At 39.1% G+C, this 27,648-nt stretch overlaps 1 protein-coding gene across 2 annotated transcripts; it reads left to right on the forward strand.

Moving 5' to 3' along the window:
• Positions 1 to 108: 108 nt before the first annotated feature.
• tspan9b (tetraspanin 9b) lies at positions 109 to 26,167 on the forward strand. Of its 2 annotated transcripts, XM_073871803.1 has the most exons (8): positions 109 to 384; positions 9,055 to 9,134; positions 21,283 to 21,474; positions 22,821 to 22,895; positions 24,604 to 24,705; positions 24,960 to 25,091; positions 25,287 to 25,362; positions 25,462 to 26,167. In XM_073871803.1, the coding sequence occupies exons 2-8, from the start codon at positions 9,072 to 9,074 to the stop codon at positions 25,539 to 25,541; spliced, it is 720 nt and encodes a 239-aa protein (XP_073727904.1). In that variant the 5' UTR covers positions 109 to 384; positions 9,055 to 9,071; the 3' UTR covers positions 25,542 to 26,167. The 2 variants fall into 2 exon arrangements, with proteins under 2 accessions (XP_073727904.1, XP_073727869.1); XM_073871768.1 differs by lacking the exon at positions 109 to 384 and having other exon boundaries at positions 8,658 to 9,134.
• Positions 26,168 to 27,648: the final 1,481 nt, after the last annotated feature.

Genomic DNA, 27,648 nt, shown 5'->3' on the forward strand with positions numbered 1-27,648 from the left:
ATTATTGCTCAGAAATTGTGAGTGGGGGCTTTCAAATATTGTTGTGGACAATGCGCGCCCTCTACTGGACAACATTTGTAATGGCGCTGTGAATTTTTAGCAACGCTTTAAGTCACGCCTCTCCATCTCTCCCTGCAACACGGTTTCCGTTCGTGGGAAAAGTTTTCGATTGTTTCATGTTCCCAAAATTTTCCCACTCGATCACAATGAAAACAAAAGTACGCGTAGCGAAAGTTTACATGCGATTAACATCTATCGGTCACAGATAAAATCGCGTTTAACTTTACACGGACGAAAGCGCACGAAACTGAAGACTTTTCCTTGGAAAAGAAGAGAGCATTTCTGAAATCGGAAGTCATAAACAACAGTAGCATTGCCAAAAAGGTGAGTGTAGCTAAAATACGACAAAAATACAAATAATTAAAAATATCCAAGGCTGTTTGCAAGAATTTAAGTTACATTGTTAATGGATAAAAGTTGCTTGTGTTATGTGTATTTTAAATGTGGGCATTTATATCTAGTTATTTTTTTGTTGTTGTTTTATGGACCTTTCTCCTATACCAAACACCTAAGTACCTAATTTATAGTACACATGTCCAACTCGACGTGCCTCGTGAGTTGCCGATGAGTGGAAAATCTCAGCTGTGCAAAAAAAACCCCGACCGGATCTTCTTTATATGGAAAGATGGGCTGCGCAGCCGTAAATTTAGACTTCTGTATTGAGATGGCCCAATGGGATAAGTGCAGATGTGTTTAAATCTATATAGTTATATTAAACTAGACTTATCTGGCATTGACGTAACTTCCCGTTACAATGATCAGAGACAGCAGCGCGTGATATGATTACAGGAATGTGCAGAATTGGCGCATCTCTAGTAAACAGACAGACAGCTGTTACTTATCTGTAATGAGGGGAGTGAAATGGACTTGAATCGCAACTTTTGGAAGTTTGCTTAGGCCCTAATGGACACCGGCCCAATCCACGAGAGGAAGAATAAGCTTAATAAAACACAAATCACTGTAAACACAAAGTGAAACATACATAGTTTATTTTGGCCGAATGTAGAAACTATTTTGGCGGAAAGTGGAAAATGGGAAGTAAATCTCAACTCATTTATGACTCAATTTTTGTGTTTACTTTTTTATTTAGACTCTGGGATTTAGAATTTTATTAAACAGAAACAACAAACAGCTTAGAAGTAACACATCACAAGACATATCATTTCCATGTCAACCTCTAAAAGCATTAGGCTAATATCTCATAAACCTTTTAAAAAGTCTAACTAGTGTGTTATGAAACACTGCGGACAAGGTGCAAATAATTTGAAACAGAAGTTACACAAACACACTTTCCAAAGAAGAGCACAATATGAAGTAATGTTACACAGATCTCTTCGTAATGGCAGAAATTCTAAGTATATTAGTACACAGGTTCAACCCCAATTAAACGAAATGTGGAAAATCTGGACTTTCCCACATATTAGAAATATTCAGCCTGTACTTGAAAGGGATTCTATATTGTGTTGGTAATTTTGTCATTTCTGCAATCATTGTAGGAATCTTTATGCATAATGTATATCAACAGTTAATGTTTGTATACCAACAGATTTAATTATTGTTTTGTGAAGCAGCAGAGATAATAGAGACGCAACGGTACAATGCCGCTAGAGGGCGATACATCCCATAATGACTTGAAACGAGGTCAAGCTAATAATGGTAAACTGTCATAATGTAAGAAAGAATATAAATAAGGGGAATAAAGAGCACAGTCTACATTTGAAAAAAGCACAATAAAGCACTCGTGATACCATTAAGCAATGAGACATAGCTTTAAAAAATCAAATCTTTTATGCTGTCATGCAGGGAGAAGATCTTTAGAACATAGTGAGCTGAAAACCTTTGTCAAAGGACATTATAATAGCAATTAAACCTTCCACATAGATTATATATATGTGCATTAACTCTATTCTTGTCTGTCTGAAAAAGGCAATTACCTGAACTGTATTTTAGCTCCTTTTCAGTTTTGACAATTAAAAAGAAAAAAATCTGCATGCCAGACCCGTTTAATCTAATAAACATGACCGGGGAAGTTGATGTTAAAAAATGCTATTACTAATGTAAAAGACTGGTCGCGTTAATATTAGACCAGCTGTTGCCTCGCTGTATTTTGTGGCTGTTATCAGTGTTGTCATTAGGGGTGGAACGGTACACACAAGTCCCGGTTCGGTTCGTACCTCGGTTCAGGCTTCACGGTTCGATTCACTTTCGGTACAATGGAGGAAAAAAGCAAAACAAAAATGAAGAAGGCATTTTTTTTTAAGCTAATCTTAAAAACATAGGTGTCCTTATCGGTGTTATTTTGAGATGTCATGAATATGAACTGAAATGCATTTAACATACTATCTCGTATTTCAAAAATATATACCACTTTAAGTAATCTTGTACTCATCTTTCATACAAATAGGGGTTCAAATGTATTACAAGTGTTACCTAAATACATTTTTAAATTACATTTTTGGCCTTATTTCATATTAATGTACTAAAGAACAAAAAATAGGCTTGTAGGATGAATTAATAGGTGTGTACGACTTCACGAGGCGCTGCAAGAAACGACAAGTGGATGACGTCAGAGTAACGCGAGAACGATTTGAAATCAGCCTCTTCAGCAAGATTTCTCGCGGTACTCTGACGCTGATGGCGCTGCGTAAAGTTTAGCACACTTAAAAAACTGAAAGCAGCTGAACTCAACAGAACTGCCCTGCGTATGCCTGTTGTATATAGCAGGACAATTTATCTCCTACTTCTCAGCGTGAGAAATACAAAGTGTGGCATTTGAACTGACTGAAATGCGTGTTTGTCAAGGTGAATGCGTGAGACTTGAGAGCCCTGATTTAGATGTATTTCCACTCACATACCTAACAACTGCTGAACAACGCCGACGCACAGTCCTCGTCTTTTCCGCCACTCTCTCGCCTGTACTACTGTAACTGACTGGAAAACTGAAGTTTTGCCAAACTTGCGATCTTAAAGGGGCCGGCGGATCCTCACCACCATTTGCCATACTCGCTGTCGCTGCTATTTCACTCACTGGACCGTGAACCTGACAAAAAACTGCAGAGTGCCAGAATGTAGACGGTCTCTGATAGAGCGCATACATAGGCGGAGCTCGGCTGCATCGGCGCCAATCAGAGCTTCAGAGCTAAAGCGGGGCAACAGATTAGCTGTCCATAAAGAACCCGCGGATCTAACAGTAGTTCCGCGTTACATTAATTATTTTGCACGCAAGTTTTTTTTATTTTCATACCGTGTATTCTCCGTTTAAATTCATGCACCGAACCATGACCCCCGTACCGATTCGGTTCGAAACGAATACATGTATTGTTCCACCCCTAGTTGTCATGTTACATACAGTCACACGGCTTTAATCTGACACGACTCAGCGTTGCATGTTTTACTCTCTAGCATCGTTGTGACAGCCATTTTAACAATATCTCATAACTAATGTAACAAACTTAAGAAAACACATTCTAGGCTTTTGTATGTGTGCATTTGAGTAAGTGTTAGAAACATGTGTGTGTTTGACCAGCACACATTTGTGATGTTCACAATAGAGAGATGCTGGTGGCTCCAGTTTGCTTCTTTACTAGTTTAACCAGCAGCAACACACAAATAGTACCCAACAGGGAGAGACAGTCCCTGTATCTAACTAATGAAGTTTACAAGGTGACAAAGGACAGAAAAGACTTAGCTGTCATACTCTTACGTTAGTAATAAGCTGAACATACTAAACACTCACTTACCAACCTTTACTTTAAGGTAAGACTGCATGATAAATGGGCTTTTAAAGATAGAAACAGCACCTGAGATTGTAGGTAATAATAGACTACAAAGCGTGAACCAAATGAATTAAAAACACTATACAATCAGGGTAGTTTGTGTGGGTGCAGTATGTATGCATTCGCAATGTTTTCATTGTCGCGTCCTGTTTGTCCTTTGATGTAATCAGAACAACCACAACCATACTTTCCTTATGCATTGCACAGTTAAATTGTGAGAAATTCTTCTTTACTTTTTTGGGTATTGTAAAGTGTCCATCAAATGCATACTTAAAAATCTAGTTAGAAGTAGTAGGACATCCGGGTAGTTTTCGCTTACTATAGACATACAACTCGTCTTGCATACTGATTTTCACCTAGTATATATACTATGGAAGTAGGCAATTTCACCAAGCATCAGTATATGCAGTGACTTGAAGATCATCTTTAAGAGGGTACTTGGAAGTGCAAGCAAACCAGCATTCCCTGGATGAAGAGTTAATGGTAGTTGATTTACATATAGGGCAGACTGTTGGGGAATATATATCTCTCTGGAGTGCATCAGAGCGAGGTTATGAACAAGTCTGTGTGTCCGGCTATACAAAACAGCCTGCTTGAAAGCGCAGTCACGCGCAGTAAGAAACGCTCTTATTATAAAGACTCACAAAGCTTTCTGTCTCTGAGGGATCTGAGTCTAAAGAGAATGAAACTGGGAGAATATCTTTGTTCGTGTGGTAGCAGATTGGCAGACAGATGTTTATTATAATGTCGTACGAGGCGTCAAACTTGTGTTTCAGGAGAATCTGTTCAATTGCAACTGCGGATATACACTCACCTAAAGGATTATTATGAACATCATACTAATATTGTGTTCGACGTCCGTTCGTCTTCAGAACTGTCTTAATTCTACGTGCCTTTGATTCAAGGTTCAATTGATTCAAGGGATTCAAGGTGCTGAAAGCATTCTTTAGAAATGTTGGCCCATATTGATAGGATAGCATCTTGCAGCTGATGGAGATTTGTGGGATGCACATCAAGGGCACGAAGCTCCCGTTCCACCACATCCCAAAGATGCTCTATTAGGTTGAGATCTGGTGACTGTGGGGGCCATTTTAGTACAATGAACTCATTGTCATGTTCTAGAATCCAATTTGAAATGATTCGAGCTTTGTGATGTGATGCATTATCCTGCTGGAAGTAGACATCAGAAGATGGTACATGGTGGTCATAAAGGGATGGACATGGTCAGAAACAATGCTCAGGTAGGCTGTGGCATTTAAGCGATGCCCAATTGGCACTAAGGGGCCTAAAGTGTGCCAAGAAAACATCCCCCACACCATTACACCACCACCACCAGCCTGCACAGTGATAACAAGGCATGATGGATCCATGTTCTCATTCTGTTTATGCCAAATTCTGACTCTACCATCTGAATGTCTCAACAGAAATCGAGACTCATCAGACCAGACAACATTTTTCCAGTCTTCAACTGTCCAATTTTGGTGAGCTTGTGCAAATTGTAGCCTCTTTTTCCTATTTGTAGTGGAGATGAGTGGTACCCGGTGGGGTCTTCTGCTGTTGTAGCTCATCCGTCTCAAGGTTGTGCGTGTTGTGGCTTCACAAATGCTTTGCTGCATACCTCGGTTGTAACGAGTGGTTATTTCAGCCAATCAGCTTGAATCAGTCGGCTCATTCTCCTCTGACCTCTAGCATCAACAAGGCATTTTCACCCACAGGACTGCCACATACTGGATGTTTTTCTCTTTTCACACCATTCTTTGTAAACCCTAGAAATGGTTGTGCGTGAAAATCCCAGTAACTGAGCAGATTGTGAAATACTCAGATTGGCCCGTCTGACACCAACAACCATGCCAACCAATCACCTTTTTTTCCCATTCTGACATTCAGTTTGGAGTTCAGGAGATTGTCTTGACCAGGACCACACCCCTAAATGCATTGATGCAACTGCCATGTGATTGGTTGATTAGATAATTGCATTAATGAGAAATTGAACAGGTGTTCCTAATAATCCTTTTTATGTGAGTGTACATCTGGACAGTACATGTATTGTTTTGCAGTGGATGTAAAACCATTAGGGATGCACTGCGTGAATAAAATTTTGTCTAATGCTGACTGCTACTTTTTTATGCTGGATCATCAGTATGATTACAAATGTGTCTATAATGAATATACGTAAAAATAAAAGAATGTAGAAAATGAATATCAAACTTTATGCAGGTGAACAAACAAGACAAAGTTGTGCAGAGACTGTTAAGACCCTTTTCTCTTATTTTCTCCACCGCATCTTGCAGTTCTGTCTTTCCTCTCTCCCTCTTTATGTATAATAAATGACTGCTGCTTCTGGCTCTTATCCGAAGCTGGATGCCTTAAGTAGCCGTGAGCAGATATTCTGCACTTTCACCAGCTATACTGTTTTCTCTTGACACCAGGACAGAAGCCAAAATAACATGAAATATTCCAACATTATAGCTGCTACTGTAGCTTAACTAATAAATTGTGGTGATAGACACTACACTATTACAGGTTGTCCAGGACTGAATTGCTAACTTTCTTTGTTGGAAAAAACAAATTTCTCTCTTTTTTCCAAGAAATATAAATAAATGGAGACTATGCATTCAAGCAATCATTTATTCAGGTAAGGTTTCAGTCCATAGTGTTAAAGTTGAGACAGATGGTCAATGGCTGACACATGAAGTCAAGGTTGTGCATCTGGACTTGCCACTTTTTACTCTTTAAACAAAATTTCATTTTAAAAATGCTTGCATAGTCAATATTTCAACAAATTATAAAAGACGTTTACTTTTCAGATTGATGTGGTGTTCAGATATATATATTCTCTAGTACAAAATCAGAATAATTACTTAAAGATGTTTTCATAGTAGGCTTCTCATCATAAAGATTTGAAGCTTTGAATTTTAAAATACTTACCTAAAACAATATTTTAAAATTTGACATGGTGCTGCTGGCTATGCCAAGGACATGGGTTTGATTCTTGGATTACACAGACAAACTGCGTGCATTTAATCTACTGTAAGGTGCTGGAAAAGTTTCAAATGTCAAAATTAAAATATAAACATCTCAAAATGTGTCTATAAGAGATAGAATTGTGGCACACTGTAGTAATGTTAAATTAAATAAAAACATACAAGCCTTTGTTTGTTGAAGCTGTGGGGCAGATTTCTCAAAATCAGTCACAACCAAATTAAACACTTGCCCGTTAATAAAAGGCTTCTAATGAGCTTCCCGTGATTATTTGATCTTGAAAGGACACCACAGTCAGAAAGACGCAGAGTCAGCACCATGCAACAGAGAGAGAGAAAGAAAGAAAGAAAAAGGGTGCATCACTCAAGATGCACAATGCAATTTAATTAAAAGTGGAAAGTGCAAAAAATGTAACAAAAAAAAAAAAATTTGAGCACAAAGTCATAGAGAAATCTGGGAGAAACGCAACCTAATTTTAACGTACTGTCACAAACATTACAAATATGAATTATCTTTAAGAATGAACTACTGTTAAAAATACTTTTTTGTGTTGGCTTGAATACGGATTTTTCATTTGGCAGAAGCATTTATCCATTGCAACTTGAGTTTGTTCAAGGTTATGTGTTTTATCAGTGTGTGTGCTCCCTGGGAATCGAACATATGACCTTGGATGCAATGGTGGTGCTATTCTCTTGAGGTACAGTAGTGTGAATCGAGCTTAAAAGCTTATATATGTAAAAACCACGCTTCACTTCAACTCATGTTAGAGGTCAATAAACATGCTAGCCAGCGGTGTTGACGTGTTACATCTGATTAAAAGTGACAGTGAAAGATTTATATTTTAGGTTTAAAGGTTTCCCTTACTTGACCTTTGTTCCATGTCTTTTGAATTACTTTCTATTATGAAACATAAAAGGATATTTAACAAAAGATAATACTGCTCACACTACAAAATCAATCAGTGATGCATGGAGTAAATTTTGGTCTATACAAGTATGTCATACATCTTGTTTGCTATTGTAAGTTTTAAGTAAACCAACATTTATATTGTTGTTCATCATAGCTCTTATGCATCACATTTGCATGTGAAACCTTAAATTAATCAGATTGATAGTACGAGGGTTTTATAGCATTCATTTCGTAGCTTAATTGAGCAAGCATACATGGTTATTTGTCCTTTTCAGATTTTGTGCTTGTGTGTTTATTTCATGCAAAGTGCACCATCACTTAAGCTTAACCAAGAGCAAATATATTATATACGCTGTTTACACTTATGGGCAATGACAACAACAAAATGACCTGGAAACATGGATTGCATAATCATCTCACAGCAGTTTTGAGTCTAAATTGGCGAGAGGGGTATGCACAGAGACACACTCAAAGTGACATAATATCCTATTGCACGTACTCTACGGTATTTGTTTTATTTCCTTTAACGCTTTCGTTCTCACTTGGATGCGAGGAAGAGCATCCTCTATAGCGCAAGCATTTTGACTGAGGTACTGAAGGAGGAGCGAGAGAGATGATGGAGGATGCACAAGAGAGGGAGTTAGGGGAAGAGGGGATCTCTAATAATCCCGTTTGACAGATCAGACTGAACGAGATCGGTGTAGGAGCGCAGTGAGGATATGGAACGCGTTAAGTTAAAACCACATCATTTGTTTTTACGCATGAGTGGGGGGAATAACAGAAAAGGGGCAAATACAAATCGGAAGTGCAATTTGTAGTTTGGAAAACCGGAGTTCTGCATCACTAAGCGCTGCGAGGGGATGTGGTCTCGCGCAAATGCGTTTTTGGAGACATCTGTAGCCACTGAAGTTCTGGAGTAAGTGCGCGTATTTGTGAATAAGTAGGCTATAACGAGCATTTACGCGCAACTCTGCGTCCATAACAGATGCCGACTATGCAGACGCGCGCCACCGGACCTTTCATATCCAGTTGCGCGCAAAATCATGCGCGCTTTACCTGACGATGCGGAGGAGTGAGAGCCGGGAATCCGAGGTCCGGCGGAGCCCATCACTGGACAGCGTTGAGTCAGAGTACACCCGGGCGGCCCGCCAGGGTCACCGTCTGGCCGTGGGGGCTTTTTATGGCTCCCGGGGGTCTAATGTCAAAGATCAAAGAGACGGCGTGGTGGTCGCTGTCCCGCCAGGGGGGAAACCCCAGGAGAAGCGCGTGTCTGCCGGTGGAAAGTACGTTGTGTTTTATCTGGACTTGTCTTTTGTCTTTCTTCTAGAGTTTGAGAAGCTGAAGATGGCGCGTGGATGCCTCTGTTGTGTCAAATACATGATGTTCCTGTTCAACCTGCTGTTCTGGGTGAGTATCTGCAACTGACTGGAGGAACTAGACTGTGAAATTGACACCATTTACTGTATGTCAACATATTTAGGCCTGTACTATATTATATACATTCATTATGCTATAGTAAAAAAATAATTTATAGTAAAAGCATAAACTTAGTTTAACCATTTACTTCAATAACCATTTTAATGTGATCATTGGAGTAAGCCATGGTTATGGAAATGGTTTTGTGACAAAAATGGTTACTACATGTTTTCTTTAATAAAACTATATTCACAGCAAAACTTCGAGTGTTAAATTAACAGTGTTACAGTTTTTTCGATTGCTAAATGATAGTGAGCACAACTGGAGCTACATGTTCAAAACTCTAACTACAGTCTGCACTACCAACAGTCACGTAAGCTAAACTGTTCACATCACCTGCAAAACTCACTTCAAGAAACACAACTCTTAACACATGACTCAAAACAGTGCAGCCAAACACTAAACACAACCCACAACACACACTGTCACTCACAACACACTGAGAGGAAAAACACTAACATCAAACACCAATACACAAAATACTAACTTTTCATCTTTACAGTTTGAACAATTTCAGTGACTTCATTCAAAGTAATGTTTTCTTCAAATAATTATTTATTTATTGATTGATTTATCACATGATTTATTTACATTTTTAGAACAGAACAATTCTTTAAGGTAAATGAATTTTTCACATGTGACTCCAGTTGTGCCCACTGTCGTTTAGCAATCGAAAAAAACTGTAATAATCCACACCAAGCAAACAATATAATTTTGTCTTTTTTGACTGTTATAAAAAAAGAAATCAAGGGTCACAACTAAAGGTTAAACTAATCACTGTTAGGGTGACATCTTGTTGTTCATCTTTTCTTCAGTGATTGTGTTTGTTAACAGCAGGTGTCATTATCTCATTAACTTCAACACTGAATTACTGTTTTAACACTAAACTTTATTGAATATAAATCTGAGTGTGGATTACACTAAGGGCCAGTTTTCCGGACAGGGTTTCAATTAATCCAGGAAAGCCGTTTTTAAGCCTTAGTTATTTTTGTACATTTTTGTAGTTTTTACAAAAACATTACTGATGTGAATCTTGAGATAAATCAATGGCGCTGATAGATTTTAAGTTATGTCAGTGCAAGCTGTTTTTTAGATTTCCTTTGGTGTGTAAGTGTGTATTAGTTCATGTTAACAATATGCAAAAGGTAAATTCCAAAGTAAACGATGACACGAGTTATCGTCTCTAACATAAGTCTCTTTTCTTGGAATACAACAAACACACGGATTGTAGGCAACAGTTTACTTCCTGGGATTGGTGATGTAGACAAGACAGAGACTATCATAATTCCTCCCGCTTCAGACTCACAGCCTGTAAGTTAACTCCTGTTAGCAACCGAATCTTTCAAACATGGTGAGGAGCGTCACATTTCCGTCTGACGCCAGAACGATAAGTTTCAGGAAGAGAGTAAAATCTGGAGCTACAAAAATGTACGGCATGTGGAAAATAATGTGTTTTTTGAACCATAAACCACGCAAACACATTGTATTATCCCAAATACACAAAGTAACGTTGTCTGGGAAACCACCCCCGAGAGTGTTTAATTAGCGGTTTTGCTATGTACTTTTTCTAATGTCAACATTCTGACTCAAAACAGTGGTAAGTTTTGGGATGGATTCGAGTTTGGTAAAATAATGAAAGACAGATGAATGAAAGGAAAATAAAGCCAGGCTGCTGGTGTAGTATGCAGTGGTCTGACACATAGGGCAGATGACACTAAATGATAATTATTTCACACTTTGCAGGGCATGTGTTCACTACTCACTGGGATGAGGTGACATTTTCAGTATGCCTTCCATACTTGACAAACATGTCACTTCTATAGTTTTATGAACTTTGTTTTTTCAGTTTTAGGCTCCTAAAAGCCTTTTAATTCCTTATTCACTTGCACATTGCTAGCTAGCTTTCCTTAGGTATTATACTGTTTTACTGTGTTTGTGTGTGTGTTTGCTGCATTTAGAGACATTGGGGAATTGCGTTCATCATTAGGTAATAAATGCTCTCAGATCAAAGGCAGAATACATATTCATCTAAACCAGAGCAGTTAAACTAATCACTCTCAATCTCTCTCTCTTTCTTTCTCTCTCTCAAACTTTTCAGTTTCCTAATTCCTATATCTGTTTGTGCGTGTGTAACAGGAAGTCTGTGTGTTACAGTTCTGAGATTGGAGCGATTTCTCATTTGATCCATGTGTCCCTGTGTGAGTTGTTGTTGTTTGTTTGTTTCTGTTTAATGACGGATGTACCAAATCACAAGCAGGAAACTTAAGGAAAAAACTCCCCACTCATTATAAAACTCCCACACAAACTCATGTAGTGATATGAAGGGATTGCCTGAGAATAGGGAAATTATGGAAAGATTACAAAGGCCTGAAGACAGACTTTACACATTACACTTTTAACACAAAGGCGGAGAAAGAATGAAAGGTTTAAAAATGGGGGAGGGATAGAAAGAAAGATAAAAGCCAAATGGTTTAAAAGGGAAAACAGAATGCTTTACCTTGACACAAAGTGGTTTGTGAGATTTTTTTTCCCTTTTTCTGCTTTGGTTTGTTGCAGTTCTATTCGAGAGTGAATTTTTCCGTTCAGCCCTATTCTAAGTTCCCTTTGAATTAGAAAGCAAAACAAAACCCTGAGCCTTCTGCTTATATTTTGTATTTATAATGTGATGTGTAAGTTATTATGTACATACGCTCACCTAAAGGATTATTAGGAACACCATACTAATACTGTGTTTGACCCCCTTTCGCCTTCAGAACTGCCTTAATTAGGGGTATTGAAACCGTTAGTTTTCTTCTTATTATTCTTCTTCTTCCTCCGCCATTGCGGTCTATAGCAGCCCATAGAACCGTAAGGAGGAAAGTTATGAAACACTGATAAAGGACAGTCCAATGTGTCTACACAGCGAATTTTGAGTCTCTATCTCAAACCCGCTAGCGCCACCAACAGTCCAAAGTTACACTTACGTTTTTGCTTATAACTTCTGATCCGTAAGTCCTAGAAATTAAATTCTTGTATTCTCTGATTCCTTGGCTCAAGACGTCATTTTCCGTCATGAAAATTTTTCCGCCATTTTGAATTATTCGTAAAACCTACTTTTTCGAACTCGTCCTAGAGATTTTGCCCGATTGTCAAGAAAATCGGTACGTAGCATCTACAGACTACCGAGGCAAAAAGTAATGGAATTCATGTCGATTTGCCAATCCGTTTCCGTAAACCGCGTCACCAAATTTTATGTAGAGCGCTAAAAAACGGATTTGAGGCTGTATCTTCGCCAAACTTAAGCCTATTGAGACGACACTTGTGATGCCAGTCAGGAACTGAGAGTGCATGCCCAGTTTTGTTGCAGCGCCACCTAGTGGTAAGACGAATGTTTTACACACTTATAACTTTGGCTGTGATCTACGTATTTAACCTTGCGCAGGAAAATGACGCTAAAAAAAACACGCGCGAATATCTCCGCGAGTGTTATTCCGATCGACTCGAAAACACCATAGGAAGAACATTACATTACCTTCTGAACAAAAAGTTCTATTGGCGTTATATTAAAATTTCCATCAGAAATGGCAGAAAATTGCAAAAAAACTAAAAATTACCTTTAAATTTGGTGTTTTTACCTGTAAATTGTTATAACTCTGCAACAAAATGTGATTTTTACACCAGATTTGATACGCTGATGTATGAGCACATTCTGAGGCCACAAAAAAAGATTGTAGATGGCCTTATAATTGAACAAAACCTTTGATATCAAGCCAGCCCTATGGTCATACAACTGTTTCTTCACTAAACTAAAGTGTATAGTCATAAAACTAGCTAGATGTAACACAATGATGACCTGATGTTGCATGCACAATTTTTTCATTGCGCCATCTACTGGTTTTGGCTTGACCCCGGTATTACTGCTTGCAGCTATATTTCTACGTGGCATTGATTCTACAAGGTGCTGAAAGAATTATTTCGAAATGTTTGCCCATATTGATATGATAGCATCTTGCAGCTGATGGAGATTTGTGGGATGTACATCCAGGGCACAAAGCTCCCGTTCCACCACGTCCCAAAGAGATCTGGTGACAGTGGGGGCCATTTTAGTGAACTCATTGTCATGTTCAAGAAACCAATTTGAAATGATTCGAGCTTTGTGACATGGTGCATTATCCTGCTGGAAGTAGCCATCAGAGGATGGGTACATGCATGGTGGTCATAAAGGGATGGATATGGTCAGAAACAATGCGCAGGTAGGCCGTGGCATTTAAACGATACCCAATTGGCACTAAGGGGCCTAAAGTGTGCCAAGAAAACATCTCCCACACCATTACATCATTGCATTAATGAGAAATCAAACAGGTGTATATAGGCCTATTCGCACTGGTCAGAAAGACAGTGTGAAACCCCTGTTGGCAGTTGTTGGATCAAAGTAAATGAGACTTTAGAATGTGGGTGTATGTTGGTGTCTGTTGAAGTTGGTAGTTGTCTGACCAGTGCGAATTGGCCTTAATAATCCTTTAGGTGAGATGTAAATGTACATACAGTGATTAACAAATGTATTGGACTACTAGTACCTAATTCAATTGGTTGTGCCACAGCTAGGGCTTTTTACCACCGTGATGGTAATGCACCAATTCACTGCAGTGATTTTAGAGTGTTTGCATGGGGGGGGCAATTTCTTTTTCCGCCGGTCAGTGCTCGTCACAGCGTCAATCTATGCTTAGGTTACTTAGCAATGGCAGATGCTCTGGAGAGCCTAAACGCTTTGAAGATGAGGAATGCGATGCGGTCACGTTTTCCACATGGTTTTTGACGTGACATGTTAACTAAATGTGAAGAAACTGTGCATATGTGCTTGGCCATTTAGGTGGGTGCTCAAGCCAAGCCCCGGCGCAACCACGGGTTCGGCCCCTATGTGCGTGTTTATTGTAGCACTTCCATTCGTGAAACAACAAGTGAGGAACCTTTTTGTGGTTATAATGTTTCCAGTCAAGCTGAAAACGTGTTCTGATGGTGTAATGCAGATTGATACTTCTTTGCATACTTGAGTGTCCAAGAGAAAATGGCCGTTTCTCAATCCGAAGGCTGCAGCCTCCGGAGGTCGCATTTGTCATCAAGCCTGCTTTATTTCAGTTAACTGAGCATTACATTTGTAAGTCATATTACAACAATGTATGAAGAATGCCATCTTTCTTTGAAACAAGAGAAGTAACAGCTATAAAATTTGGACTCGCTCTGTGCTGTACAGTGGAGTACTAACAGTGGAGCCGAGGTTTAACTCTTTTCCTCCTCGAACTTCACGCTTCAGTTGTCTTTCGGAGGCATGGGTCCAGTGTCAGTTTTAAATGGGGACCTTGGCGTTTTGGCAGGCCTGCATGCCTGTCTGGGTGCTGATGTTTTAGGTCAGGTTCAGCCAGGTTTGCTGTGGTGGCCGCACTTGAGTTGGCGCAGGTTTGGAGCGCTGTTGTTGCTGTGGCGGTTTGGAGAAGCCAACATCTGTGGACTAGCTTGTCATCTCCCGTTCAATCATTCTATGTCACCTTTAACAGTCATCCAAAACATCTCCCACATATTACTTGAAATACAGCTGGTTCCCACAACCACTATCTCCACTATCTCGGCCGATATGGTCGTGTTTTTTTTACACATCGGCATTGTTCCGATTTCAAAAGAGGGCCGATGTGAACAGGCCGATAATCATTCCTCTGTATTTGACGTGTTTGTAGGAGATGTGAGTGTGGGGGCGAGGATGTTTGTTTTTGCATGAGCGCATACGTTACACATGTGTGCTGAAGCAGGTTCTGTCGTCTGCCTGGTCGTTCTTCAAAGTGTCTGAAGAAGATCCTCGCTATGCTATATGCCTGGGGTGTCCAATACGTCGATCGCAAAGGCAATGCCGGTAGATCGCACATAAGTTAACTGTGTATCCTCATGCTGCTCCATGCCTCCACGAGCTTCGAAAAACTGAGCGCCAAATTAGCATGGTCTTAGAGTAATTGTGAAACACATAAGTCTTTTTTAGTTGCTGTGCCTTTCTTCTCAAATGTGTTTTTATAAATCTTACACCTGCCCGCTGCAGCTCAGTCGTGTAAACTTCCAAAATTTACCAGGATGCAATCGAATTCTTGCCTTCATGCGGGCCAGGCACCCTGTGTGTGTGTGTCTGTGTGGGCACGCACGAACATGGAAGAGAGGCAGCGTTGTGCTGATTTATATGCTTCTGATACTATTGTCTTTTTGTTTCTAGTTTGTTTAACTAAACCGTATCTCCGCTATTTTAAACAGATTTTTTTTAACTCTTCAAAGAAACAGAGCAATGGTGACAGCCCTAAGTCCAATGTAGAGATACAGTATAGTCCACGCATTTTAAAGTGTTTTTTAGCATGTAGAACTTGTCGGCTTTATCATTTTAAAAGTAGATCACCACACAAAAAAGTCTGGACACCCCTGCTTGTGAGAGTGAGGGCCGGGTGATGCGAGGGGGAGTTCGGGCCAAATTGTTCAACACAACCAATTTGATCACCAACTTAAAAAATAAGCATCCCGAAGCTTACAAAGAATATGGGAAATCACCTAATTGATGACATTTTGCACATGGGTAAAGGTGCCCAATCAGTAATTTCTGGAAATAAATTACAAAAGTAAAAAAAGTGTTTTGGAAAATTGCTCTTTATTTGATTATCATAAAAATGTGTTTTCTATACAGAGATATCGGCAAATATCGGTATCGGCCATAACAGACAAGAGTCATATCAGTATCGGCCAAAATTTTCACATTGGTGCATCACTAGTGAAGTACGGCGGGGAACCCCTTTCTGCAACTGCGTAGTGAGTAGGAAAATTGCTCTTTCTGTGAAGAGTTAAACATTTTTTGGTTGCGCTATCAGATCAAGGTTGTGTGTCGGAGCACATAGAGTGTGAGTGGTTTTAAGACCGGTGTTTGCATTGTATCCAACGCCCTGATGTAAAGAGGGGACTGAGGAACACAGGATTTTTGGGAGTGGTCCAGCCGAGGTTTAACTCTTTTCCTCCTCGAACTTCACGCTTCAGTTGTCTTTCGGAGGCATGGGTCCAGTGTCAGTTTTAAATGGGGACCTTGGCGTTTTGGCAGGCCTGCATGCCTGTCTGGGTGCTGATGTTTTAGGTCAGGTTCAGCCTGGTTTGCTGTGGTGGCCGCACTTGAGTTGGTGCAGGTTTGGAGCGCTGTTGTTGCTGTGGCAGTTTGGAAAAGCCAACATCTGTGCACTAGCTTGTCCTCTTTGGCAGAAGTGGCGCATAGCTTGCGATGACTTCTGAGCCTTAGTGAAGTGCTTCTTAAACCCTTCGACAGGAGCGAGACAGAAGAGTCGTGTAGACACACGATCTGCATGCTTAATCTCTTTGAGGTTGAGTCAGATGTGTCGTTCTAACACCACTAGACTGACCATGGCACAGCTTACAGCTTGGCTTGGTATACTTGCAGCACTGCCATCGATAATGGACTCTCACTGAGAACCAGTTCACAGAGCGCCACTTACATAGTTTAACATTAAATAACATCATATTTGTCCCACATCATTAATGATTAACATTGGCTGCTAACGTATATTTTACATTTTGAAGTAGACGCTATCTGACGAAGCTTGCGCTATTTAATGTGCACTTCCGGTTAACAATACCTCTGAGGCGCGATGCGGCGCGGCGCTGAGCTGCGCGGCCGGTGTGCGATCCCCTTTAGTAGAAGATAAAATTCTTTGTGAATACGGCCCCAGATTGGGCCATTTTCTAGCGGACATTTCTAAAGGAAGAATTTCTATGAAACAGAGATGTTCAGAATGTCTACCACTTTTCGTATGTTCATGAATGCAGGTAGACTACCGTTATTCAACTAAGAGAAGATAAAAATGTTTTTTCATTCTCTGTCCCCTTTCATATAAATTTCATGTGTTTGACATTAGTGAGCCTGAAGTCTGAAGGTTACTGCCAGATTGACTTCCACTTTTTTATGTCTTTACTATGCATAAAACTCATTAGTAAGCTCTGTTATTAATAGACTGCTAAACCAGCTTCCTTTCTCTCGTTTTGATCCTTATTAGGGCCCGAGCACCGAGGAGCAGGCCAGAATGGCCTGCACCGTGGGTGCAAAGCCCTATTGTTTTTGCTCAGTTTCTTCTGCTTTTTCTTCTCCGAAATGAATCGCATTTTTGAGGGCCTAAACATGCTCGAAAACTCATGAAACTTTGCACACGTGTCAGAAGTGACGAAAACTTACATGTGGTATAGGCGTCAGAAGTGGGCTTGTAGAAATGGCTCGATTGCGCCACCTGCAAAATTTCAAAAGAACAACCCTCCTGCTACGAAAAACGTACAGATACGAATTTTGGTAGGGTCATCTATCACCTCAAGATCTACCAAAAAGTCCCTTGGAACCAGGCTCAAAAACCCACAGGAACTCGGCCATTTTGAATTTTTGCTGTGATTTTTGTGCAAATTTTGGCATTTCCAGGCTTCGTACTTTAATGAACTCCTCCTAGAGATTTAATCCGATCATCATCATATTTGGTCAGTATCATCTAAAAGCCTTGGCGACCTGGCAAATTTCTTCTCTTCGCCATAAAACAGGAAGTTGTTCTAACTCAGGCTTACAATGTCTAATCTGACCCACACTTCACATGAATGATAAGTGCCCTGGCCTGAACACATCAACATGGAATTATTCCCATACAGTCATAGCGCCACCTGCTGGCAGCAGGAAATGTCAAGTTTTACACATTGATTTTCTGCTCATAGAAATGTAATTAGATTATCATCTTGTTTGGTCAGACAGATCTTAAGGAGTTTGCGATGATAAATTGAAAAGATCTTGACTTTTGGCTGAAAGGTGTGTCCGTGGCGGCCTGGCAAAGTTTGATGTTTCACCATGAAACTGGAAGCTGTTGTAATTCAGGCATACAATGTCCGACCTGCCCAATACTTCACATGGTTAATAAGGGGCCCGGCCTGAAACCATCAACATAGCAAAATACAGATACAGTCATAGCGCCACCTAGATGCAGCAGGAAACACTGATTCACTGCTCTAAGAGATTTAACAATATCAACATCATATTTGGTCCGTCTAATTAAAATATTCACATATATTTGCACAATAAAATTCATATCCACATTGTTCACAGTTTTTCCTAAGGCCATCGGATGGCGGTGCTCATACGTGCGAGGGCCCTTCCATCGCTGCTTGCAGCTTTAATTTATTTGATTATTTATTGGATCCTTGTTTATCAGTTACTATTCCTGTTACTTTACACCTTGTTTGTGTTCATTACTGGTTACTTCAGACCAATTATCTCTTAGAAAATAAACACTTTGTCTGCCTGTGGATGTTTGTATGCCATCCACTTTCACACCACAACACATCTTTCCAGTGAACAGATTAAGAACAAACCTATTATAAAGGCTTTTCCAAAGGCTGAGAGAGAACTTTGAATTCAATTTGTTTTGTGTGAGTGTTTCTGCATTCTGATGTGTGAGTCATGAATATTAAAATATGGGTTAAAAGCTGTTGATCATAGCTGGTAAAGAACACTGTGTTCTACCTTTTGCATCCACCACATCTTTTTTGGCCTTAAAATGTTTTTTTTATTTCTTACACCCTAATTATTTTTCTTCTATTTCGAGTTTACACCATCATCCTTTCTAATGTAATGGTCCTTTAAATATTTGCATCATCTTTTTCATCACCTATACTTTGGACTCCTGCTGTTTAGCTTAGGCTTTGTTTTATCTCTTTATTTTCTACATTTCTCTGTCGTTTCTGAGCATAAGGATTGTGACTCCTTGTGAGTGCATGCCGGGTATTTTCATGAGGGAACTTAATGACATGGCTTTTCGCCTTCAATTACACTCAAAAGAAATGTGTGTAGAGCAAGACCACTAGACTGTCTGTAGGGCTCAACGCATGACGACACACACACATTGTGGTTAGAATGGATGGTACAACATCTTGCTTTGCCTAATGTGATACTTAATTAACCTAAAATATTTTATTTATTGTATTTTTAGTTTTACAACAATAGTCAGAGCTTTTTATAGGATGTTTCACTATATGAAAATGGTTTCAGATGGAAATCACAGATTTCTCTGTGTACTATGCAAGAAATGCAAGGCAGAAGTAAATTTCTCATCCAGTTTTTCCACCATATCGCAAAATACTTTGCAGCCCCCCCCCATATCATGCAGCTATAGAATGATTTGTTTTAGACTCCGTACACAAGACAATGGGCTCTGAGAATGACTGGATGAATTGTTTAGTTTTAGATTATAATGCAAGATGTTTAGGGTTGTCAAAATGAATGCATTAATAATTCATTAATTTTAACCACACACATTTTTATTAACGTGCGATTAATGCAATGCGCAATTTCTGTTGGACCCTTGGCCTAGCTTGTTGTTGCATAAATTGATACGAAGCCTTCAGCCGTGTGTGCCGTCTGAATGCTTAACTAATACAAAAGATGCCGGTCCATCCACTTGCGCTTCTGAGATTTTGGTTTTGCTTTTAAAATATGCAGGAATTAAAAAATAAAGTGCAGGACTTGCTTGATGTTAAAATAGTTATTAAGTGAGAGAAATTCGGGGCACGGTTGCATAAAGCATCTTAAGTGAAATTTTTCATTAAGTTCATCCTTATGTTTTCCTTAAGCTTAAGGGTGTTAAAGAAAAAAACATTACATTTTTTTCTGTTGCGTCTCCATGGCAACAATAGTATTTTATAATGGCATACCTGGGTCGCGAAACACTTAACGATCACCCTTACCTAAGATAACTTTTTAAGGGATTATACTGTATGCAACACCCTTAAATTATTCTCTTAGGTAAGGGAAATTTACCCCTTAAGTGTCATACTTAAGGGAAAAACTTAAGGTGCAACCGGCCCGGGACCTGATTGAAAACTCAAATGATCTTCCTCGTGCTGACTGACACATCTGAAGAATCCTTGCATTAAAGTAAATCTTAAAACTGTATGTGTCTGTCAGTCAAACAATAAAAGAAAGAAAACAGGTTAGCATATATTGATATTGTTTTTGACTGTGTGTTAACATTTAAAATATACATTTGGGGGCGGTTTCCCGGACAGGGATTAGACTAGTCCTAGACTTAAACACTTTTAAGAGCTCTCCAAACTGAAAACAACTTCCACTTACGTATCTTAAAATACATCAGTGCCCTTTGTTTTACCTCAAAATGCACACAGGTAATGTTTTTAGTAAGGCATGTTTGTTAAAACTAGTTATATTTCCTAATTAAGCTAATCCTGGTCCGGGAAACCGCCCCTTGATGTTTTAAAAATATAATTTTGAAATTAATCAAAATATGGTGCAGTTTTATCTGCAGCCAGTGTGCAGTGTAGGTGTGTTTTAGATAAGTTTCATCTGCTGGTTGGCCCATAGCAGACTGGATTGCTTTTACATTTCAGTTCCCTAAGCATGAAATTCCAAGAGTTTTTCCCCATAAGAGATGTGAACAGGCGCACCATCTAATCTGTTACACCTACACACACACACACACACACACACACACACACGCACACACACACACACACACACACACACACACATACAAACAGACAAAATACATCTATACACACTTAATCCTTAAAAGCAACCTTTATTTTGGTTGTATTAGCATTTATATAACTTTCACATCAGGGGAAGCTGACACCGGTATCATTTTGTTGGCTAGGCAAGCAAAAATACACACATCACCTTCCACTACAATACAATATTTTACTCTGAGTGAACTTCATAAAACGCCTTTAATGCCGTTTAGTCACGGTAGTTGACATATTTTGGCACGAAAGAACTGTACAGGTTCTAGGGTCAACTAGTTACACAACCAATTTTTTTTTTTTTTTTTTTGCTGAACCATTGACATAAGTGCCCATCATACTGACAAAATATGTTCATGTTCTTTAGCATAAAAAAATGGCATCTACTGTCTTATGTCTAAAGTGTTGATGTGTTGTGAGTACTGACTGATTTCAAAGACATTTATGTGTGTTTGATGCATAATTTATGTATTGCTGTTTGCTTTTAAACATGAAAGTTTATTTTGCTCCTCAGTTGTCGGGCTGTGGGTTGCTAGGTGTGGGTATCTGGCTGTCCGTTTCCCAGGGCAGTTTCGCCACATTCTCTCCATCCTTCCCATCACTCTCCGCTGCAAATCTGGTCATTACCCTGGGCTCTGTCGTCATGGTAACGGGCTTCCTGGGTTGCCTGGGTGCCATCAAAGAGAACAAGTGCTTGTTGCTAAGCGTAAGTCCGATTACAGTTTTAGTTGACAGTTTCTTGGACCAGAAAGGTGTGTGCCTCATACGTCCTAAAAAGTAAAGCTGCTGGCTCTTTGATCGCCCCCTGGTGGCCGGCTGCAGTACAAGTCATAAGCCGCATGCAAACGAACAGCACTCGGGTCAAAATAAAAAAAATTACACTTCCAATAACATTTTCCAAAAGATGGTTCTGGTCCTTTGAGGTAGTTGTTATCAAGCTAATATATGTTCAATAGTTATTTTTTGTGATTAAGTTTCATTTTAGCTAGTCATTTGATGCTATAGAAACAGGGCGTGTCGTTATGATTGACAGCTTCAACACATTGTTATAGATTCGTTATTCATTTTAAATAATTTAAAAAATATCCGTACTGCTTTTAATATATAGGCTGCGTCCGAAAACTCTAAATTGCTTTCTTCTGCGGCAGCTTTCCAAGGCAGGAAGGCATCAAGGCATGTCTAAATCCAATGTTAGGTTTACTTCCCGACTCCTAAGATCTTGTCCCACAATTCTATGCGTGTGCACGCATGGGGAATGTGATTGGTTGAGCCTGGTCGAGTTAAAAAAAAAAATGGCAGCCAATAAAGTGTCTGGAGCACAAATTTAGTGTAAATAAATGTATATTTTCACTTTTTACATCTTTTAATTGCATTTCTAGCGAGAAATTAGTATTGTAGTTTTCAAATATGTAATTAGTTATCACACAGGCCCTCTCTGTTTATATTTCAAACACGCTGCCTTTGAAGTGTGTCCAAAAGCGTTTCTCTGTGCTGCATTCATGCCTCCGAAGTAATTTCCTCATGAGGCAGCGAAGCAAAAAGTCAGCTGCCTAAGTTTTCGGACGCAGGCCATAGTGTATTATTATGTGTCTTTAAATTTAAGTCGTTAGTTGTATTTGTATTAACTTACCTTATTTTAGCAAGCCAAGTCAAATGAGACATTTAAGGGATGTGGTAGAATTGGGCATGCAAGCATTTGATACTACGGCTCCACCTCCAGGCTCCACGGACGATTCCTTCTGCGCATACCATGGCTCCAATCTGATGTTTTTGCGTAATGTGTCAGCGCCCATCGTCATACGTTTTCTGTTCAGTTCATTACAATGTAACTGCATCGCGTCGTCTTTTTTTACAGTCTGTGGACCAGTCGCTGTGTATGTAAATGAACGCTGTTATGATATGATTGGTTAACCTCTGCAACAACATTCAAGGTTTTGATGTCATATCTTTCAGAGTTTCTTGTCAAATTTTTGAAATGCATGTTTTTCAGTTTAGTTTTCATAAGTATGACTTCAAAAACGTTAAAATGTTTATTCTTTGTGTGTTGTCTAGTTCTTCATCGTCCTGTTGATCATTTTGCTGGCAGAGTTGATTCTGCTTATCCTTTTCTTTGTGTACACGGATAAGGTATGAGAACCAAGCAGCACATGCCCCCTCTTTCTAAAGTTACACACACAGACACACACACACACACACACACACATCCTGAAGAACAATAACAACAGCCCACACACCTGCAATGCTTAAACTTTTACAGTTCCTCATTTCAACACAACATCTGCTCTGTCTCTCACTCCACATCCTACTGTGCATCTCGCCTCCAAATTTGCTCTGTATCTCACTCCATGCTCCGATCCATATCTCAATCCACTTTCTGCAGTGTATTCAATTCAATTTGATTTATATAGTGCTTTTCACAACTGTTTAATTGGTCCAAAGCAGCTTTACATACAAAAACAAGAGAAAAACGAAAAATCATAGGACAGCAAAGTACAGCGCTAAGATTATCCATGCTGGTGAGCGGAGTAATATGCATATGTAACGTAATGCATTTGTTAAATATATTATTTTGTTAAATAAAACGTCGATTTTCTCTGCGTTGCCTGTCTATTTTCTCTGCGTTGCCTCTCGTTAATGTTACATTGGCGAGCCGGTTGTAACATATGGGGGCTCGTCCAGTGTTTGGATTTAAATTACTTATCAGTACCTTGCATCAAATCATATCACTAGCTACGCTTCCATTAACACCTTATCCCTCAATCGGAATGATATAATTCTGATTGATAAATCTGATCATAGCGTATACATGAACACTTTCCGTATTTTCCGGACTATAAGTCGCTCCGGAGTATCGGTCAAATATGCGTTTTGAAGAGGAAAAAACATACAAGTCGCACTGGATTATACATTGCGTTTATTTAGAAAATGATTTCACAAAATCCAAGACCTTTTATCTGGAAAGGCAAGTTATTTAACTAAACAATAGCACAGAAGAGCAGGCTGAATAGATGTCTGTAAATGTTAAAGTAACACAAACAGTTATTTTCACGATACACAATAGCATACAAAACACACATGAGAGGCTGAATAGGCTAAATTAACTCATTTAGCCAAATCAAGTTCAAAAAAAGGTTACAAAGTCATTCCGCATCACTGAATCCATTGAAATACATAAATACAGGAGCAGCACAGAGCGGACTCTCGCAGCTATAGATTAATGATTTCTCTTGGTTCATATGAAATAATTTTGATGTTTAAAGGGACACTTCTCCCATTTGCATTAAGCTTTGTATAGTTAGAACCCCAGTCATGTTTTTGAATGGTCGTGCATCATTTCCTCAGTTGCCACTGAGACGGGAGAAATACAGATTTCAGTGTTGAACTTCCTTCTTTCAATGATGTAAAAATCATCATTTTGCATCATTGAAAGAAGGAAGTCCAATATCTTTGTTGAGGGGGTGAGACTACTAACACCCCTTTTCTCGGTCAAATAGGCACCAAATTCTAAATGTATGTTACATTTCGACTACAAATATGACGCACTTTCAATAAAGAGTAATATTTCTACGGGTGAAATGCTCCTTTAAGTCGCACCTGAACTTAAGTTCCAGGACCCGTCAAACTATGAATAAAGTGCGACTTATAGTCCGGAAAATACGGTAATAATGGGACCGAATTCATATGCTATAGAAATTTTTGCCATATTGTCCAGCCCTACCCCGCTAATACATCTCACTCCACGTTCTGCCCTGTATCTCACTTCACAATCTGCTCTGTGTCTCTCAACATAATGTTCATATGCTAGTGTTGATCTTAAATCTAAACTTTTTTGCAGGTAAGTGACAACGCTAAACAAGATCTGAAAGACGGCCTGAGGCTCTACAACACGGACAACAACGTCGGCCTCCGCAATGCTTGGAACATTATACAGGCCGAGGTGTGTGTTAATGTGATATACAGCCATATGTGACAGTAAGCACAGGTCACTGAAAGTTCAGGTAGCTGATTTTACACAGAGACAAATGGGTTATTTCTGTCTGCAGTTGCCTGCCGTAGTATTATGAGGGGGGAAATAAATCAGAAGCCCTCCAGCATTGATTTTACCCTGGATACAAACAATAAGCTTACGACTGCAAAATTTGGCTTCATGCAGCATTTTGAATGAGAATATTCTCGCTTTCTCTTTCCCAGTGGCAGTGTTGTGGTGTTACTGGGCACACAGACTGGCACGATGCCCTGCAGGACAAAACGGTACCAGATAGATGCTGCCAGGAACACTACAGAGAGTGTGGACGCAATTCCACCAATGTCTTTTGGTCACAAGTAAGATGATGATGTAAAATATCTCACCCTCAGATTGAAATCTGCCATTTTTCTTAAAATACCAAGATTTCATTAAATGATGCCAGCCGTTTCTTTCAAACTGTCTTCTTTTAGTGAACCTGAAACTTATTGAACTTTAGTGTAGTTCTCTTTACAACACTGGCACATTACATGTCCTTTATTTTTGACTGTTAGGGCTGTTATGAGAAGGTTGAGGAGTGGCTGAACGACAACAAACATTTGCTGGGAACCATCGCTATGTGTGTGCTGGTCCTGCAGCTACTTTTTTATTTTCACAGAATCATTTTGCGCAGAATGATGTCACATCCTGTCTGTATGGCATAATTGTAAGCTGATGTTATTTCCTCTTTCCTGCAGCTACTTGGCATGGCCTTTTCCATGACTTTATACCAGCAGATTCACAGAGCAGGAAAGAAGTACGATGCCTAGAAAGAATCCAGTGTTACGCTACAAAACTTCAAAACTCCTGTGTTATTTCACGCCCAATTTGATGCCATCACACACTTTAATGCAGCGAAACATTTTGACTTCAGAATTAATTATATAGAGCTGACTGTAGATATTTTTTCACGACTGCCGACTGGCTTTTTTTTATTTGGCATGAAATATAACAGCATCTCGAGAAAAAAGGAATTAAGGGGAAACAATGATGGATGCCTGTGCTTGTTGAGCCACATAGTTTTCGTCAATACCGTTTTCAGCCTGGAAATGGTTCAGCCAGGTTCGTCGGTACGAGAAGCACTGCACGCAAAAAGGATATGATCCCTAATTTTCCTCCTGGATGCTTATATAAACAGACACAGTTCCCTTTGCTGATGTAATATATCAACAGCATGCTGTATATATGTCATATTCACATAAACCTAATGTAAAACTGGGATTGTAATGTAAAAAAGGGATTGTTTTATTTTAAGTTGCGTGTTGTCGGGAAGAATTGGGGTCATGGTGTTGTCCCACAATATACAAGAATTTTTTTTCACAAAACAATATATGTAAAAGGAGCTATCATGTTTCTTTTTTGCAATATTTTTAGCATTAAATATAGTTCCAAATGATCTTTTTTTTCTCATTTTTCTCAGCTTAGGTTAAAAATGGCACTGCTTACCCCACTCTCCCCTACTTTCATTTACTGTGACTCTGAATGTTTCTTGTAAAGCAAGAGACGTTGGCTGTGTTGTTATAATATGTGGTCTAGTTATCTTCTTGCTCTGGGGCTTTGTGTCCTAGTGACTCTCGTCTCAGTCTAGTCTCTTTGTATTTTTCTTCACTGATCTCTTCAAAGTGCATCTGTACCGCCGGGAGTCAAATGAACTGTCCTGCTCCGCCTACCATCAGGAAAGAGGGAGTTGACATCAAAGGATGCAGGATACAGGGGCCAGGAAATATAAAGGAAAAGAGCTAATCTTAGTCTCTCTGGAAAACAAACAGTTTTGTGCAGTTACACTTAAAAGGGCACAATACGAATTGACTTGTAAGTCATAACCGCAGTGAGCTGTTTGGTTTGGTATGTGAATTTGATCCGTGGATAGCTGTGTCTTATGCGTTTTGATAATAAATGATCAAGTCAATAAGTGACAACAGCATTACTGTTTAACCAATATATTATTTTGAATGAAAAGAAATGGTTTTAAAGTAACTGGTCTTGCTTGCCATTAATATTACCAGAATATTTTCTCAAAATTAACCAATTCAGTCTAGAAAAACGTTACACAATTGTTACACAAAAGTAATTTTTACTGTTTTCTACATAACATCTTTAATATTAACTGAGTAGCTACGGTCATGTCAAAGTTTGAAATTAATGTGAAATCAATGATTGAAATAAAACCAATTGATGCTGCTCAGCATCCACTTTATCCAGGATTTCACAAGCAGGGTCACAATTTTCAGTTTAGCGAAGTGGTGATGAGTTATGTCTAAGATTAATGACAAGCTTTTATGGGTAAAAAAAAAGAAAGCGGTAACACTTTACTTGAAGGGGTGCTCATAAGACTGACACACAATCATGACACGTGCCATGAACATGAAGGAGATTTTATGCACGTTCATGACTGCTGTCATTAAGTGTGATTTGTTCAATTATGTCATTTTTAATGCAAAGATGACATTGTCTGAGATGTCTTTGTGACAACTTGACATAAATTAATACATCATGACAACTTGACATAACTTGAACATAACTGACCACTTTTTACCAGTGATACGAATTGAATTTGTTAAAACTCTGTCATAGTTTTATAACTGCGTCATTAATATTTTTCAGTTCATGATGTTTTCTTTTTTTAAGTTACCTCCATGTGTTTGAGAAATAAAATCAGTCATCCAATAATAATAATTAAAATTGATAAAATTATATTTTATTGCATTTGGAGACCAATTCACCTAAAATTAAATGAAAACAGTACAATAATGGGTTAAGCCATGCAACATTGGGTACATATCACTGGAAAACAGTTAATTCAATTAATTAAATAAGTGTTTTTTAGTTTTTTCTTTGATGTCGAAAAATGTCAGAACCCCCTGTGTGAGGAAGAAC

Source organism: Misgurnus anguillicaudatus, chromosome 1 (genome assembly GCF_027580225.2).
Source record: "Misgurnus anguillicaudatus chromosome 1, ASM2758022v2, whole genome shotgun sequence".
Classification (NCBI taxonomy): Eukaryota; Metazoa; Chordata; class Actinopteri; order Cypriniformes; family Cobitidae; genus Misgurnus; species Misgurnus anguillicaudatus.

Excerpts from the sequence above, each read along its gene's own strand:
- tspan9b (XM_073871768.1), top strand. The coding sequence starts at position 8,790 with ATGCGGAGGAGTGAGAGCCGGGAATCCGAGGTCCGGCGGAGCCCATCA. Across the intron at positions 9,135-21,282 it reads TGTTCAACCTGCTGTTCTGG|TTGTCGGGCTGTGGGTTGCT; the intron begins GTGAGTATCTGC and ends TTTGCTCCTCAG. Across the intron at positions 22,896-24,603 it reads TCTTTGTGTACACGGATAAG|GTAAGTGACAACGCTAAACA; the intron begins GTATGAGAACCA and ends ACTTTTTTGCAG.